The sequence below is a fragment of the Lissotriton vulgaris genome, chromosome 6 (assembly GCF_964263255.1).
Source record: "Lissotriton vulgaris chromosome 6, aLisVul1.2, whole genome shotgun sequence".
Classification (NCBI taxonomy): Eukaryota; Metazoa; Chordata; class Amphibia; order Caudata; family Salamandridae; genus Lissotriton; species Lissotriton vulgaris.
The window spans coordinates 965973453-965991427 of NC_141694.1; the positions used below are offsets into that span (position 1 = coordinate 965973453).

General features: G+C 43.8%; 1 protein-coding gene across 7 annotated transcripts in view; it reads right to left on the bottom strand.

Annotated features, from left to right (window-relative positions):
• The window catches only part of LAMA2 (laminin subunit alpha 2), a 3858378-nt gene that overhangs the window by 126167 nt on the left and 3714236 nt on the right, over positions 1 to 17975 (bottom strand). For all 7 annotated transcript variants that reach the window (XM_086927001.1, XM_086926997.1, XM_086927002.1 and 4 more), the window contains one exon: positions 12940 to 13162. In XM_086927001.1, the coding sequence (XP_086783127.1) occupies positions 12940 to 13162 (223 nt within the window). The remainder of the gene's footprint in view (positions 1 to 12939; positions 13163 to 17975) is intronic.

Here is a 17975-nt window from a genome sequence, read left to right on the forward strand (position 1 = left end):
ATATATTCTTGGATTGGAAGCATGACCATTTTTGACATTTTAAACCACAACTGACTACAAAATAGAAGCCCAGATCAAATATAATCCACACAAAGACAGTGATATGGGTATCGTCTTCAGTTAGAAATGGAATTTCTGGATGACAGAGCTATGCACTCTACCCAAGCAGGAAGCACAATCCTAGTCAGGGTAATTGAGACCCACACCCTAAATTAACCTGTGCTTACCCTCTGGTAGCTTGGCACAGAGCAATCAGGCTTAACTTAAGAAGCAATGTGTAAAGTATTTGTGCAATACTTCAAACAGTAAAACAGGTAAAACAAACACCACACAAAATAATACCACACCTGGTTAGAAAAATAAAGCTCAATTGAATGAACATTACTAGACCAAAATTACAAAAATCCTATAAGTAGGACCGAAGTTATACATTTTTAAATGATAAACTGAAATGTGGTGCTTAAAAGCATAAAGCGCCAACCAGGGTTATCTGGTCAAGCTAGACTGTGTCAAATCCTAAAGTTCAGGCTGACCGCAATGGAGCACAGGTTGGGTACAGGGACCAGCCTTGGCCCACTGCAAAGTACCTTAGTTGCGTCGTCAAAGGATCCGAGATGCGTGAAGCAAAGAAGCAATGCATTGTCATCGGAGCCAGGATGCAAGAAACAATGAGCCGATGTGTCATCGTCGAACCGCAGGATGATTAATGCGTCGACTCCGAGCTGTGGAAAGTCAAAGATGCGTTAGGAATACAGGCGATGCACCACGCAGTTGGTGATGAGATGTCCTCGATCCTCGCTGCAGTGGTGATGTGCAATGGGATCGATGCATGGATTTCTGCTGGAGCAGCACTTTATACCCACTTCCAATGGCCCTGGTCTGGATTGGCACCATTTGGCAGGGCATGTCTCCATATGGTAGAGTCCAGGTGCTGTATCGGGGTGAGTTGGAAGTCTTTGATGTCTCTGAGACTTGAAACAGGAGGCATGCCAGCAAACCCCGGAGTCACTTTGGTACTGAGATGGAGAGATGCAGGTCCAGTCCTTCTCACTCCCAGGCAAGAAGTGCAGTAGGGAGCAGGTCAGTACAGCAAAGCAGGAGACCAGCAGAGTAGTAGCCCACCAGAGTGCAGTCCTTCTTCCTGGCAGAGTATCCACAGGTGTACTGAAGTGGTAGTGTCAGAGGTCCAGTACTTATACCCAGTTGTGACTTTGAAATGGTCGAGACTTTAAAGAGATGCCTTTGAAGTGCACAAAGTCCCTGCTCTGACTCCAAGCCCCCTGCGGAAGGGGGGGATGCAGCCATTTGTGAGGGGATATGACACATCGTATTCAGGGTTAAGTGTCAGCTCCTCATTCCCATCCTGCACAGGATGGCCCATCAGGATGTGGATGGCCCATCAGCCCGACCTAAGCTCCCTTTTTGTGTAACTGGCTAGAGGGAATGCCCATCCCCCAGCTATCACCCACCCCAGACATGTATTCAGGGACAGGCAGGAGGCATCAAATGGCTAACGAAAGAAAATGTCAGCTTTCTAAAAGTAAACACAAGAAGGTGTATGACATTGTTCTGCATTCTGTCCATCAATTGTTGTTTTTGCGTTTGTCACCCCGAGTGGGACGGGTATGCCCAGACGTGGCTCCCATGCTCTCCATGCCACTGGAGTCAAGCTATCCTGGCTGATGAGGGGTGAAACACCAAAACCGGTCCTAGGATGCTGGTTTCAAGTCCAGGGAGGACCTGACTTGGCAGTTCAGGCTGGACTGTTACAGTTGAGCGCAGGGTCAATACTGATTTGCATATGGCTTGGTTCAAAGTAGAATGGATTTAGGCCCAGATCTCTGTACTGGGGTGAATGTATGACATTGTTCTGCATTCTGCCCATCAATTGTTGTTTTTGCGTTTGTCACCCCGAGTGGGACGGGTATGCCCAGACGTGGCTCCCATGCTCTCCATGCCACTGGAGTCAAGCTATCCTGGCTGATGAGGGGTGAAACACCAAAACCGGTCCTAGGATGCTGGTTTCAAGTCCAGGGAGGACCTGACTTGGCAGTTCAGGCTGGACTGTTACAGTTGAGCGCAGGGTCAATACTGATTTGCATATGGCTTGGTTCAAAGTAGAATGGATTTAGGCCCAGATCTCTGTACTGGGGTGAATGTATGACATTGTTCTGCATTCTGCACATCAATTGTTGTGTTTGCAGCTTTCTAAAAGAGGCATTTTCAGAATTACAATTTAAAATCCGACTATAAGTTATGATCTTCAATTGCAGTTCCAGGGACACCAAGCTTGGGGCTCCAATCTCTTCCCTGTTGCAAATGACACTTACAAAATATAATTTGGTAATCTCAGCGTAATCCTATGGGAGGGAGAGGCCTTGCAGTAGTGAAAAACGAGTTTTTTACTACCAGGTCATGTAAAAAGTAAATGTTTAAGTCCTACTTTTTATAGAGTGCACCCTGCCATTCAGCTGTCCAGGGCCTTCCTTATGATTAAAAAGGAAGGTTTGGGCCTGGCAAGAGCGTTAAACTGCCAGGTCGACATAGCAGTTTAAAACTCCACATGCTTGTTCTGCAATGGCAGATGTGAGACATGTTTAAAGGCTACATTTTTTAAAAACTTTATTTTCCTTTTTTCATACAGTTAACAACCCATAGGATTATGACAGATTTAAGTCCCATACCATGTTACATTTCTGATAGCATTGATGACAAATCTTAATCAACTAACAGTAATAACGTTGTGTCCATTTCACAAATTCTGCTAATTGTGTACACATTGCGTGAGCAAGAATGGGCCGAAGTCATACAATGGGGATTATTAATAGGGCGTGGGCTATGTGTGCGTATCTTGCTAGACCACCAAATCTGGGGTGTGATCTGAGTCATTTTGTGTTTCTAGAAGATATGTTTGGAGTCGTTGCCAGATGTCACGTGGGCATGAGGTAATCGTTGGAAGTTGAGAATATATATCACAGTTGGTGCTGCAAAATATTAAGGTGCCAATCCATCGCTTTAATGTCGGTGGGTGCTTGCCACCCCAGCATATTGCAATTTCCCGTTTTGCTAGCATCAGGGCTTTCGCCACAAATCTGCGTATTGCTTTTTGGGCAATATGAACAAACCAGAGTAGCGCTTTTAATAGGTGGGGCATCTAAAAAGGCTAATTAAGTGTGTGACACAATCAGTGCTACAGGCCTACTAGTGTCATTTAATTTACAGGCTCTGGGCACATGTAGTGCATATTACTAGGGACATATGAGTAAATTAATTATTCTAACTGTGGGTAAGATAATGTTGCTATGTTTTAAGCAGAGAGCACATGCTCTTTCGAACTGGTCAGCAGTGGTAAAGTGCCCAGAGTCATATGGCCAACAAAAACAAGTCAAGTCAAAGTAACTTTATTACTGCCAACGTGGTCCAGAAAGTGCATAATTCATGATACATCTAAAAAAAAAAACATAATCTCATAATATTTACAATAGTTAAAAAGGTTAAAAACATTATATAAATACATAAAAACTTCATCCCTTCACTTTTTCCCTATATGTTTTTTTTAAAGGAGAGGAAGAGGAGATGGAGGATGGCATTATAGCACAACATATTATCACATAATCACCAAGAGAATTACATGTAAAGTGCATAGTGCATTAGGGTACATTTTTCCCTAGAAATTCAAGTGGTCAAGCTAAAACATTGCTAAAAAAAAAGGGGGAGCAAGAATGCTGGAATTGATTTGTGTGTAGTATTGTGAAAGTTTGAATCTTTCATTAATTATTTTTTAACTACAGGCACAATCAAGAATTTAAGAAGGGCCCTTCTGGTACACCACATGGAAAACAGGAATCCTGCCACAGAGTAGACAATTGGGATACTCGGATCGTATTTCAATACCCTGAATGCTTCAATACAACGTCTACTACCTAAGTTTCTACAGATCTGTGCAAGCCATCTTTTTCTCATTTTACTATATCCTGGGCAACCAAAGAAGACGTGGAGCTAGGTTTCATCGCAATTGTTGCATGCAGGGCACCTGGCTTCATTTTGGGGTGTCCACTTAGAGGTCAGGCAGCGTAGGGGCAAGAACCCATATCTGAATTGTAGAAAGAGTTTTCTAGCAGTTTGCGGTTTAATAAAGTCGAACACCTTTTCAAAAACAGAATTATCCTTTATTTCCATAAAAGTTAGGGTTGATTTTCCTATGTTAGAATTAGAATGAAGCAGAGCCATTCTGTAGTTTTTTTGAGAATTGGGGGCATGCTACCTCTGGATCAAACCAACATTCCCCCAGATCCATGTCAATTAGTAACTGTTTGACATGGGAAAACCAGGGAAGCCTAGCAGCACCTCTGACCTCTAGAACTTCGGATAATTCCTCTCTGTAAATAAGGAGTTCCGGAGTCGACCATAAGCGCCGCCAGTATAGGAGGGGCCTAAGACATAGGACTGCCTCCAGCTCCATCAGACCCAAGTCTAGGCGAAGCGGAACTAGAGGAGTGCTACGTGGCAATCTAAAAAGATTCCTGATATACTGCTTCTCAATCTGCAATAGGGGTTTGGGTCTACAGTAGCCCGAGAATTCTGCACCATACAGAGCACCCCCACAAGCTTGTACCTTGTAAATTTCCAATGCCGGGCTAACAGCACTCCTATCTGAATTATTAAAAACCTTCAGTATTCCCCCTGTTGACTGGGCAAGTTTTAGTGTGGATTTCCCTCTATGTGCTCCCCAATCCATGGTCTCAGTGATTGTAATGCCTAGATACATAAACAATGTTACTCTTTCAAGGGGTTCGTTGTTTAATAGAGGGTTTGGACGAGTACTCTTCGGTTTATTAAAAACCATAAACTTCGTTTTCTGGAGGTTGATCTCAAGCCCCCTTTCCCCACAGAACATCTGAAATTTGTCCAACACCCGTTGGATCCCCATGGGAGATTTAGACACCAAGAGTGTATCGTCAGCAAACATCATAGCTGAGATCTTTCGGGTAGCTAGTTTGGGGGCATCTAAATCTTTTTCCTGCGACAATACATTTATAAGACCATTTATATACAGGCTGAAAAGTGTAGGGGCAAATACACAGCCCTGGCGTACACCACGTTTGATTGGTATGGGAGCCGATAGGTTTCCATCCCTTCCAAATCTTATTTGTGCAAAGGTGTTCTCATGCAAGCGTCGAATAAGGTGTATAAGGTACGCCGGGGCCCCCAGCTCAAGTAAAACGGACCATAATTTTGCCCTTGGCACCAAGTCAAAAGCTGACCTCAGATCAACAAATATCAGATACAAACTACCCCCCTCCAAGCAAACAGTCTTCCAGTGGAGCAGTTGTAATCTTAATACTTGATCCAGGGTAGACAGTTTTTCCCTGAACCCTGCCTGGAGCGGTGAGAGGATATTCTCCTCATCGATCCAGGATTGTAATCTGAGCAGTAAGACTCATGCAAAAATCTTTTGCGGGATGTCTATTAGACTGATTGGTCTGTAGTTACTAGGCACTAAGGGTGAACCCTTTTTAAAAATGGGTATTATTTCTGTGCCTACCCAGCTTAGCGGGATCATCATGGCCATTAGAATAGCATTGAAGAGAACCCACAGATACCGGGCCCAGATGTCTGGTTCACTTCTGTAAAGATCCCCAGGGACCTTATGCAGACCAGGGGCTTTACCTGGGGCTATCTTCTCTATGGCAGCCTTTATTTCCTTTGAAGTTATTGTCGGACCAGGGGTTTTATCCCAATGCTGCTTGCCGGGTGGCAACCCTAGATACTCTTTTTCTTTGTACAGGGATTCAAAGTGTTCCCGCCAAACATCTTCTCCTAGGGATGGTCCTAGTGCTCTTCTGGGTATCGATGACCCTGAATTTACAATTATCCAGAAAGTTTGCATGTCTCTTTCCCCGAGAGAAGTTTTAAGTAAATCCCAGTTTTCCAGTTCCCACCCATGTTTAGCTCTGTTTACTGCTTCTTTATAGGCCCTTCTCAAGGTTTTAATTTGGGGGCGATCCCTTATTTTAATTGAGGCAAGCAATGCACTTGCCGGCAAGACGAGTCATACCATGGGTGGGGCACTGGTCTACCGGTTATTTTCTCTTTAGTAGGGAAAAAGAATTCTAATACAAATTTCTTTAATTTGTCAAGATTAAGCCCAATCGCCTCTTTGTCCATAAGGCCCCTATTTGAATTATATAGGGTAGAGGCTTCTAAAAACACTGGCAAAAGAGCATCATAAATAATGCTCATGTTTTCCTCTGATTTGATTAAATTAACCCAACGTACTCTCCTCCTACAGTTTGATAATGTTGTCCCCTGATCTTCAAAGGAATCAGCACAGTTTAGTGGATTTGGGGTAACTGGTTGAAGGTCAAGTACTAATGCATCATGGTCGCTGTCAATACGGGGAAGAATTCTGAAATCAAGCATCCTGTCCCAGTTATTAGTATTTAACAGGATGTAGTCCAGTATGAAGCCACTATTTTTGCTATGGAATGTAGAGGCAGTTGATGTATCGGAGGGTGATCTACCATTGCATGCTCTCAGTGAGTGATTTAAAGTTAGGCAATTCATTTGGATTGCCAAAGGTGTCCATTTGGTCACCGGTGGGCAGCCAGATTCCGGAATTTGTAGGAGGGAGTCCTCCTCGGGGATATTATCACAGTTTAGGCCCTCTAAGGGCTCGAACTGACAGTTAAAATCTCCTACTAATATAACCATATTTTTCGCTGGGGTGCTAGATAAAACTGAGTCAAGCTCCTCAAGGGTAGCAGACTCCTTCCTTCTTGGTTTAGGTCTTGAATAAACATTGATTAGTGTAATGGGATTAAGATGAGAAAACTGCAGCTGTACACAAAGAATGTCTCTCGAGCATGTGTCGAGTTGGACTGCCATACATCCAAGGTGTGCACCCACCCATATCACTAATCCCCCCGAGGGTCTTCCCACACCCACTGAGGTTGCCGGGGTGTAAAAAGAAGCAAACCCCTGCATTGAGACTTCCCCTCTTGCCCACGTTTCCTGAAGCATGCATATATCGTGCTCTGCAATGAATGATCTCCACTCCGGGTCATCTAGTTTACTATTAATGCCTGCTACATTCCAAAAAAGGATTTTTGTAGTTTCTTCACTGGCTAATTTCGTATTAACATTGGAATGGCAATCCTTAGATCCTACTGTTAGGGCCGAATGCACATTTACCCTCTCTAAGCTATTGGCAGTTGGGAGACAGGGGGGGGGGGCAGCTAACGCTACGAACCCCTCCCCCGCAGGATCACTGGATCGGGAACCGCTCAAGTACTCTCCATCCAGGTAAACCTGTCTAGGGGAATGGGACTCAGAAGAACACCCCCCATTTTCTAAAGTGTCTGGATTTGCTAGTTTTGCCTCCTGTATTACTACTGAGTCTGCCAACAGTCAATCAACCCCGTCAAGGGGGCTAAACCTATTACCAATGGGTATATTAAAAATATGCTGATTTCTCCAATTTTGGCCGAGATTAAACGAGAGGAGATTAGTGCTAGCAGATCTCCATCTTGTTTGGTTGCCGTAATCTTGCCTAAGTGATGCCCTGGGAGGGTAGAAAAGCCCATAGGGAGAGGAATAATACTGCCCGGATTAATAGCTGAGACAGATTTTAAAATCCTTTCGGTGACAGCATGTTTTCTAAAATTAATTACAATACAATTTCCTTGTATGTCTTTGTGACGTTGGCCTATCCAACCCACCCTTCTAGTTGATAACATTTCTTCTGTGTTTTCGTAGCAGAAGTCGCTATGGTTAGTCAACCAATGTATGCTTTTGTTTTTTAACTCTTGGTGAGATTCTGGCTGTCCCTTTCGTAGCTCCGGTACCCCAGCCAGGATCACCACATACGGGGTTCGTACACGAGAGACGACCGCCGGGAACTACCAGAGGAGGGATTGCCATCATCGGTACACCGCCGTAGAGGAGACGCACCCGTTTCCCTCGTGGGCACAACCGAAGCATCCCCTCCCGGCTTCCGCCTGATACGCAGACGTACTCAGAGCCTAACTCGAGATTCATCACTTACCAGTGAGACTGGAACACAGACAGACGAATTACTCAGCACACGCATGACCTCACTGGTTTAATGCTGCCATTGTATTGATTTTTCCGAGTCAAACTAGTTACATAGTGAACATAGATCTCAAGACCCAGACTTACTCCAAACCTACCATTTGGAATTGGAGTTTAAGCCCTGAAGAGTCGTGTTGACTCAACCGCACACGACGAAACACGTGTCGGCGAATATAACATTTCTCAAGTCTGGAGAAAATAAAACCAACATCTTGCTGTGACAAGGAGAAACACACCAAAGAATCTGCTTCTGTGCCTCTTTTCCATTTGGTCATTGTACCTTGTTTGTTACCACACATGTAGTTGCGAGAGCATAGCCTTGTTATACCACATACGGGGTTGCAGCCGGCAGGAGATTTATAATTGGAGGGTTGGTCAATTGATCAATTTGTTCAGGCAAGGGGCCTGATTCAGGTTGGCCTTTCCCCCCAATCTTTTCGGCTTCTCCAGCGCTACCTGTTACTATTTGTTGTGCCGTATTTCCCTTGACTTGGTTTATATTAAGATTCTCCGCCCCTTTTTCCATGGTGGGCCTCGCCTGTATTTGAGCACCTGGAATTATATTAATTATGGGTAATAAAACTCTTGTGCTCATGTTAATATTGGATTTATCTCTTATTGGGGTATTGGTAGTAATGCCACTAGAGTGGCTCTCCTGGCGAGACTTACTTTTGATGGCAGCTCCTTTAACAGATGAATTTAGGCCCTCCAGATTTCTAATGTAGGCCTAAGTTCCTCCTTTATGATGGCTCTCAATTGAATCTGTAAGTTAGCTACCAGGGATGTTACCCACCCGGGCTGGTCATCAGAATGAAGAGTATGGTCTCCTGCCAAGTTAGAGATCGGGGATTTCACTGGGTCTACACTATTAGCATGTTTTTTTTACGCTTTGCTTGTGGCTTCGCTTTTGGCCTGGGCTTAACTTTGGTGTTTCTGTCTAGCCTGGGGCGAATGTTGGGCTGGGGATCCTTGTTTAAAGTTTCTGCATCTATGTGTGCATCGTTGGGCTGCTCAAATATTGGTTGATCTGTTTCATCAGGGGAGTGCAAAATCAATGGACCAGTGGCTAAATTAGGTGTAATCGATAGCCGCCTCTCCGTTCTTTCAATTTCTGAGGGTACTGACCCTAAAGCTTTTTCTAGCATCCTGTCAATTGAGGTTTGTTTTTGGGCAGGTGTATGCTGCGGTGGTGGGAGTTTTTTTGCTGGGCAAACCTTTTTCCCCATTTTCTAATAGAGAGAATTTTGAAGAAGAGAGAATAAAAATAAATGTAAAATAGCTATACTAGCATAAGCAACAAAACTTACAAATGGCAATATGCACAAATTGTTTTTCTTACAAGTCCGTGGGGAAGTGGGACTAGCAGTAAAATAGTGAGATAATTCATAATGACTCAGGGCCAAACTGGATTTTATCAGTACCTTGTTGTTCGTTAGTGGTGTTGTCAAAAGCAAGGGGGAATAGTCCGATCCGGCTTCTTCTAGTCCCTGTGCCAGGTCAGGTTTCACCCGTGGTACAAGATAGCGAACGCGCTTTCAGTGGAATAGATGCCACACTGCTAAAATGTTCTCCTGATGGCTGAAGAGAAATGTGGGAGATCGTGTGATATCCCCAATCCCCACAGTCCCTTTAGACCTTTGCGCTTTCCTTGTGTGGTCTTGCACTCCAGTTATTAGAGGGGGGGGGTCCTGCCTCTTCCTGTCGCGGACAGGCGCGGGACGGGCCCGCCCTTGGCCCGCGAGCGTCCTGCGATGCGTGGGGGCGGGAGCGCTTTGTAGGCTAGTGCCGGTGCGCGTGTTGCGTTGCTCCCCTTGGCCTGCTGGGAGTTGTAGGCTATTGCTGTTTCCAGCCGTTCCCCTCACGGCGCTTTGCTGGCGAAGAAGCCGTTCCCCTCACGACGTGGATTGCGGGCAGAAGCCGTTCCCCTCACGGCGTGGAGTGCAGGTAGTAGCCGTTCCCCTCACGGCAATAAGCAAACTGATAGTGCTTCCCGCGATGCGTGGGGGCGGGAGCAGTTTGTAGGCTAGCGTCGGTGCGCTCGTTGCGTTGCTCCCCTTGGCCTGCTGGGAGTTGTAGGCTATTGCTGTTTCCAGCCGTTCCCCTCACGGCACTTTGCTGGCGAAGAAGCCGTCCCCCTCATGGTGTGGATTGAAGGAAGAAGCCGTTCCCCTCATGGCGTGTAGTGCAGGTAGGAGCCGTTCCCCTCACGGCGATAAGCAAACTGATAGCGCTTTCCCCAACAAAAACGAATTCAGCAAAAAGGAGGAGAGGAAGGCAAAAAGTGTGCATAAAGGGCCATTTCCAACACTGTCATTGTGAAGTTTGGGTTTTGCTTAGGTTCTTTCCTGTATACAGGTACCCATGTTCACAGAAATTGTGACTAATTGGCCAGGTCCTGCATTTTCATTGTGGAACCCTAGCCTCTTGGAAATGCCACTATGCCCCAGCAGGGGACCTTGCTCTCCAGTTTGAACATTTCTGCTGTGGGTTAATTACACAAGTGCATCTTCTGCAATCCTTGATTTCTATGGCATGGTAACCATTACCCTATCTGTGAATAAAATATTTGCTTCTGTTACTTGCATGACTCACTATCATCCACCTTTAAACCAGACCTACATACGAATACTCTTTTAAATGGGATACAGCCATCACATTGCATGCATTACAAACGCATGCGATTACAATGCGGTTGTTACAACGACCACGAGTTAAATTGCAGTACCATTACAATGCAAGTCTTGCTCTAGGGGACTCTCTAAACTAAGGAATAGTATAATTTACTATTCAAACACCTTCCCTACTGTTTCACACACTGGAGTTGGAATAGTAAATTATACTATTCCTAACTCCAGCGCAACCCCTAGAGCAAGTCGTTGTAACGACTTACGTTGGAATGGTACTGCGAAGCAACAATGCTGTTGCTGTAACAACCGCATTGTAATCGCATGCGTTTACAATGCATCCAATGTAACAAGCTATATTCGTTTTAAATATGTGCCTTTCAATCAATACAATATTCCTTTCAATCAATACGATTCTAGAGCTGTATTTAAGTTTGTATTGTTACTTTCACCCTCCTTTTCAGAGAATAGCTTTCAAAACTGGACACAATCATCTAGATTTCTATATCCTAAAGGATATTCATGCCTCATAGCACCACCACATTCGTTGTGCATGTTCCATCTCCTTTTCGTGCACTCTATACACGTCATAAAGTTTGAGACCAGCAGCTAACATAATTACAGGGTTCTCATAATGAAATATTCTGCACTGGTTTGCTGCCCTAAATCTATGCTCTTCCAGTTGGCTATATTGAATATTTCTTGACACCTCCAAGATCCTTCCATCGTAATTTTGTTATAATTTTTTTAATATTGAAGTTTAACATAAAAATAAAAGTGTGATGTTTCACGCATAGTGAAAGTACTGGAGAATATATAAATAATAATACATTTAATCATATTAACCCCTTATGTGCTCGAGACGTAACCACTCCGTCACGAGCCACGGACGCGCTGTGCTGGTGACAAAGTGGTTCCGTCACAGCGCGGCCGCCCCGTCTACGCGGCGTCAATACCACACCTGCGCGGGCGTTTTATTGAGCGGGTGGGGCCGTGACGGAACCACTCCGTCACAAGCACAGCGCGCTCATGGCTTGTGACGGAGTGGTTCCGTCACGAGCATGGCGGCGCCGCGCAGCCCCCTCTCCCCCCCAGCGCCGCGGCGCCAAGGGGTTAATAATATGAATATGAATAAAGACAAGCAGAGCCTAAAATATTACCACTATTTTATGCCTAGCTATTTCTCACCTCCCAATACAGCGGTTAAATGAGTGGCTAAAACGGGAGAGGTCAGTAAACCGAGTTATGCAAATCCTCATCTGTTCACTCAGTATCTCTAAGAACCCTGGAATATATCATGCTAAAGAAACCGAAACACATAAATGTAGCTATTGCCTCACGATCAGCTCTGATTTACCTGTGTTTCAGACCATGGGTGCTGAAGACCTCTACCAAGGGTCGATAGTAGTTTATATAGGAAGGAGTGTAATATAAGAAGCCTAAACAGAGTTAGGAACAATTAAGGGATTCTTTTTATTTTTTTGTATTCTACCTTATATCTCCCCCGTTTTCCATCACAGCCAATCACTCGCTCCCTACTTCTGAGAGTCCAAATGTAGGAAAAATATCCTTCTGATATCCTGGTCTATTTATATAATTTGCATATAAGAGACCATTTTTTACATTTCAATCAACCACTCTCCGTGTGTTTGAGTGATGGGGGAACACCAGTGCCTGAGGATGCACATCTTAAGTGTTGCAAACGCAACTGACAACCAGCACAACCGGTGGAAGGATACACCTTTCAAATCTGAGGAGTCATGTAGTATTACTAGTTTATCTGTAGGAACAAAGGCATGGTCACTAATAGAACTTGTTAACCACTGTTGCTATGTTATAAAGGAATTCCGTGGTAACCTGGCTAGACTCTGGTGCAGCCTGTCAAAGCAGCTTTGAAATGCAGGGAGCACAGATTCTGGAGGAGGGCCACAGAGTGGTGGGGATGGGTGGCAGGAAGCCATACATTTATTTATATTTTATGTATTCATTTATTTATTTTAATTTAGGACAGGAAGGAGGGACCATGCTTTGTAAGGCTGCCTCGTTACTACACTTTGGAAGAAGTGCACATGAACACAGCAGGAGAAGTATGGATGTTTTGTAAACGTGAGCACAGTCCATTTTACAGCACGTCAGGGTTGCTCTTCTGTTGAAAGAGTAGTTAACATTTTAGATACTACAATTCAAAACCTATAATTCAGAAAACGCAAGTTATACTTACAAAAGGAGGAGGCAAAGGAGGTGGTGGGGGGGTGAATTTGGGAGGAGTGGATGTAATCTCTTCTGCTCCACCGGGGACAGGTGTGGGTTGGATTTTGCCTGGTGACTTTGTTGGGGCTCCCCCATCTTCTCCTTCATCTGGAGGTGGTCTGGCCTGTTCCTGAGTGGGGCAGTGGCCAATATCTGCATTCTCAAAGTCCAAATTCTGTGAAAAATCCATTGGTCTGTGGGAAGAAATGAGATAACTGCTACCTCTGGCACATAAAAAGGTTAATGCTGAAACACTGAGCTGCTGTTCTCTTTTAACAGTAAATGTAACAATGAGCTGTGAAGTGGTTACAAGAGCTGTAGTTTTTGAAGATGTATTTATCCAAGAAAAACATTTATAAACTGGGCCAACAGCAGTAACTTTGTGTGATTGAGGACTATCATATCTTGTTTACTCTTGGACTGACACCCCTATCTATTTTGAACTTCTATGTCAGCATAAGATCAATGCGAACTGTAGATAACGTGCTCAGCATTTTTCTTTGTTGTTAATTGATTTGAATGCCAGAAAATCATTACATTTATCATGGTATAGTTTGTCGTGCATTATGTACTGACCGGTCAAAGCAGCTTCTGGGCAAACATGGACCAGAATTGGGAGGCATGCCTGATTATCAATTTCTATATATTGCAAGGCCATGAATATGTGTAGACCATGACATTTCTGTCCCCGCAGGAACCATTACCACACACTGCAATTCTCCCCATGTATATTTTACTAGCTCAAACCGGCCAATGTTTACCAGGAGAAAAATACCCAATAAATACAAAGTCGCGTGGAATATACTATAGAGCTATTGCAGTAAAATGTATATTGGTGAGGCTGGTGAGTACAGAATTGCCACATCCAGGGAAAGGACCAGTGGCTGTATTAAGGAGGGTGCACCGGGGGTGCAACGGGCATTTGCGCCCGCTTTGCATACTCTCGGGGCACCTTGGTATTATAGAAGGGGGGCGCAGACGCGTGTGCGTCCCCTTCTATAATACCAATAGCGATGGCGCACTTAATGCTCCAGTGCTACCTTCAGAGGGTGTCCCCTTATTTGCATAGGGGCGTGCTCTATGCAAATGATGGAATTCCTTTGACTCTGAGCCCACACCTTATTACAGACGTGGGCGCAGAGTCACAGAAGACCTCAGAAGGCGCACTGACTGTGCGCCATTTAAAAGGTGGCACACTATCAGTGCGCCTCCTGACAGCAACCCTCTGTAGGGGGTAAAGTGGGTCCCATGGACCCACCAGACATCCCCTTGCAGGTGGGTGCAGTCACTAACTGCACCCGCCTCCAAGGGGATCTCTAATATCCTAAGAAAAGCGACTGCTCTGTGTTTTCACATGAATGTGCTGCCCCCAGGGCCGTGTGAGGTCGCGGCTGCCCTCGGGGCAACGCATACATCATAATAGGGTGCACTGTGATTGTTTACGCCCGGCGCACCTTTTAAAGGTGGGCCCGGTGCAAACAATCACAATGCATAATATGGCCCCAGGTCTCATTTGGTGGATCTGAATGGAGAGAAAGAGATACTAGCCGGCAGCTCATGTCTTCTTGGAAGTGTGGATCTTAAAGGAGAGCTTTCAATCTGTGATAAACCCTATGGAATTTGCATTGGGGATGAGTTCCTGAGAGAAATCTCCTAGTTTCCTCTTAAAGTGCTTGTACTAGATTTGGGCTTGTTGGGAGCTTTGTTAAAGAGGAACATTTCTGTCTGATGGGGGCCACTTTAAAGATGGGTGCTGGCCACCTGGCACTGCAACTGGTCTATTTGAGGGACTGAAGAGATGTTTAAACAGAGTTGTTGAGTTTTATCATTGTGTTGTTGAAACTTGATTATCCAGCAGGACCACTTGTGAAAGAATGAATCTTTGGGGTACTCTGTTCTTTGCAGGTTGTTGCTCAGAATGGGAGGGCCACATCTGAATGACTGGAGTCAAATTGCAGGAGAATAAAGAGAACACTGCGAGGGTCTGTTTGTCAATGGTGTTGATAGCTGAAGAGAGATGAAGGAGGCCTAAGAGAAAGGACTGACTTTTGACATTTATGGAAAGGGCTGGACAAATGGGATGGTGAGATTGCTTGAACCAATATGAAATGGTGGTAGTAGTATGGGTACATTCCGCTGGTTTACCTAGTGTACGCCATTACCGTATTGTTTTGGGAAAGTAGAAACATCGACTAATCCAGGGAGTATGTTTAAACTATTCCACTTCTCTGTTCAGATAATGGTATGGTAGTTTTTGGGGAGTTGAACATCTTATTATTTAGTTTACAGGCAAATGAAAACCTTTCTTAAGTGTTTGGCTCCTAGATTTTCTAGTTCTCTTATCGATGCTCTTCCAGATTGGTTAAATGCTCTTGCTGTTGACTTTCAGGGCAAACACCTCAGCTGGTAGCCTATAATGCATGCTGATGATGCTGCTCTTATTTCACATATGTCTTGGAGTACACAGAAGCAACTTAGACTATTGTGCACCTATCCAACTCATAACTTCTTGCTTAATAATGTACTTAAGACCAACGTAATTGTTTTGGTCATTATTCGAATAAGGGCTACTTCGAATGAAAAACTGATGGTAAAGGATTAAAAATGTTAGTCATTGAAAGATTCGAGACATAGAATCAATCTTAAATGTAACCAGCACATTTACACTTGGAACATGTATGTAGATTTCTGAATTAACATTGATGAAAGTGGTTTTGATCTTGAGTCTGGAGGCCTTTCTCGGACTCCTATATTGAAAGTCTATCATCATGGGAAAGTAATCCTACAAATAAATCCTGGTATGTACATTTGTGGTGACAAAGGATGAGATGTTCTTAAATGAAGGCAATCCGCCAGATGTACGACTGTGTTTTGCGGTTGCAAAGGGGTTTTTGGCCCGTTTTCTACCGCAATAATTATGTGGCCCATGTACCAACTCTATTTTGCGAGTCACTAATCAATTAAGGGACCCCTTCCTCCTTGGGAAGGCATGCACAATTATTTTTTATGGGCAGGCAGTGGTCCCAAGGACCACTGCCTGCCCTTAAAAAATGAAACTTAAAAGTTTCATTTTTATTTTTTAAATGCATCCCGTTTTCCTTTAAGGAAAACGGGCAGCATTTTTTTTAATGGCTTTATTTAAAGCAGACCCAGACATGGTGGTCTGCCAACCCGAGCAGACCACCATCCCTGAGAGTGCTAGCCATTCGCAATGGGGTCGCAAATTGCGACTGCCTCATTAATATTTATGAAGCATGCCATTTGCGACCCCATTGGGAATCACAAACAGTGTCTCAGACACTGTTGTACATAGCATTTTGTGACTCACAAATTGCGACTTGCAATTTGTTGCAATTTGCGAGTCGCAAAATGCTATGGTCACTCATCTGGCCCGATGTGTGGGGACAGACAGATATTGGTCTTGGCTCAATTTACTCTGATTGGTGCAGTTTGAATTGGAGCTCCTCTAGATACATATTCAATATAAATCACTCAGAATCAACTAATAGCGTCTAATTTGCTCAATTAGGATTTGAAATCAGTGATCGTTATGGTAATCCAAATACAATGTTACTACACATTTAAAACACTTAGGCCGTTTACTTTCTTCTTATATTCAGATAAGGCATTCATGTTTAAAACATACCAAATACCATGAGTCAGTGATTGGCTTTAACTCATACTCTGGAAAACTCTACATTTTCATCTTTGCCCCACATGTACTTAGAATATATGGGAAAATGTTTGATCAAATTCAGTCAACAGGGGAAAAGAAAGGGGCATATTATCAAGGGTGGCGATAGTGACTTATCGCCGCTTTAGCGGCCGTTTTCGGCCGCTAAGCGACGATAATTCTATCGCCCTATTAGCAAGCTGTCACTAACAGCAGTTAGCAACAGCTTGTAGGCGATAGTGAGCGGTTTGGGGCCCGCTTTGCATGTCAGCGATATTTAGCGCTAATGACATGCAAAGTGGACGTACCCAACCTGTTAGCGACTGAAAGCAGTCGCTAACGTCGCTATCGCCTATTAGCAAGGCAGGTGTAGGGATGGAAATATTCGCGCTAAGCGCGAATATCTTCAAAAACTAACACCTGCCCAGAACAGTTCTTATTATTAACAACAGGGGATACCCGGTAAACCATGCGGCATCTGGGTGAATATAGCTAATTAAGAAAAAGGGGATGCCAATGGTATTTTCTTAAGGGAGGTTATTTGTCAAGCCAAATACTACTAATTATCTGTCTCATCATATAGTACATTGTATAGTAAATATCTCATCTAATACAACGTTCATCTACTAGCCATTACCAACAACTAAAACTAAAAAGAAAAAACATACAACAAAAGATGATTTAACGTATTCCTTTAGAAATCCTTTTTCATATTTTTACATCATACATACAATTCACGCAATATTTAATCTTGTGTGAAAATACTTATCAAGATTCAAAAGCAATATATCTTGTTCAGAATCCAAGAACTCAAATATCTTATTGTTGTGGATCAACTACTCCTCTGCGCTTATCCCAGTAACTGTAATACTATTTTGTGGATTTCTTGTAAGATTATTGTTGCCCTTTGTCCTGATGAGGCCTGAAACGGCTTGACAGGCTGAAATGCGTCAACAGTTACAGGTGTTCGAAAAGGAAATAAGGCCAAGAAAAGACATTGCCAGATTTTCCTTGTACATAAGTTATTGGGCCACCCACACAACCCTTGGATTAAGGATCCACAACAATAAGATATTTGAGTTCTTGGATTTTGAAAAATCAGATGTCAGATGTTGGGTGCAGTTTTTATGTCAATGGGGAGCTGATTTAAGAGGCATTTGTTCAGTCTGAGTTGTGTGCTGATGGCACCTTGATTGGGGTGATGTCATGTTGGTCAGCCTTTAATAGGGCATCTACTCAATAACATACCAAATCCAGAAACAGAAGGCCACTGTAGTTTAGTAAAAGACACATTTAATAACATTTGTAGGCTTTTTAGTAGAAAGTAAAGCAAC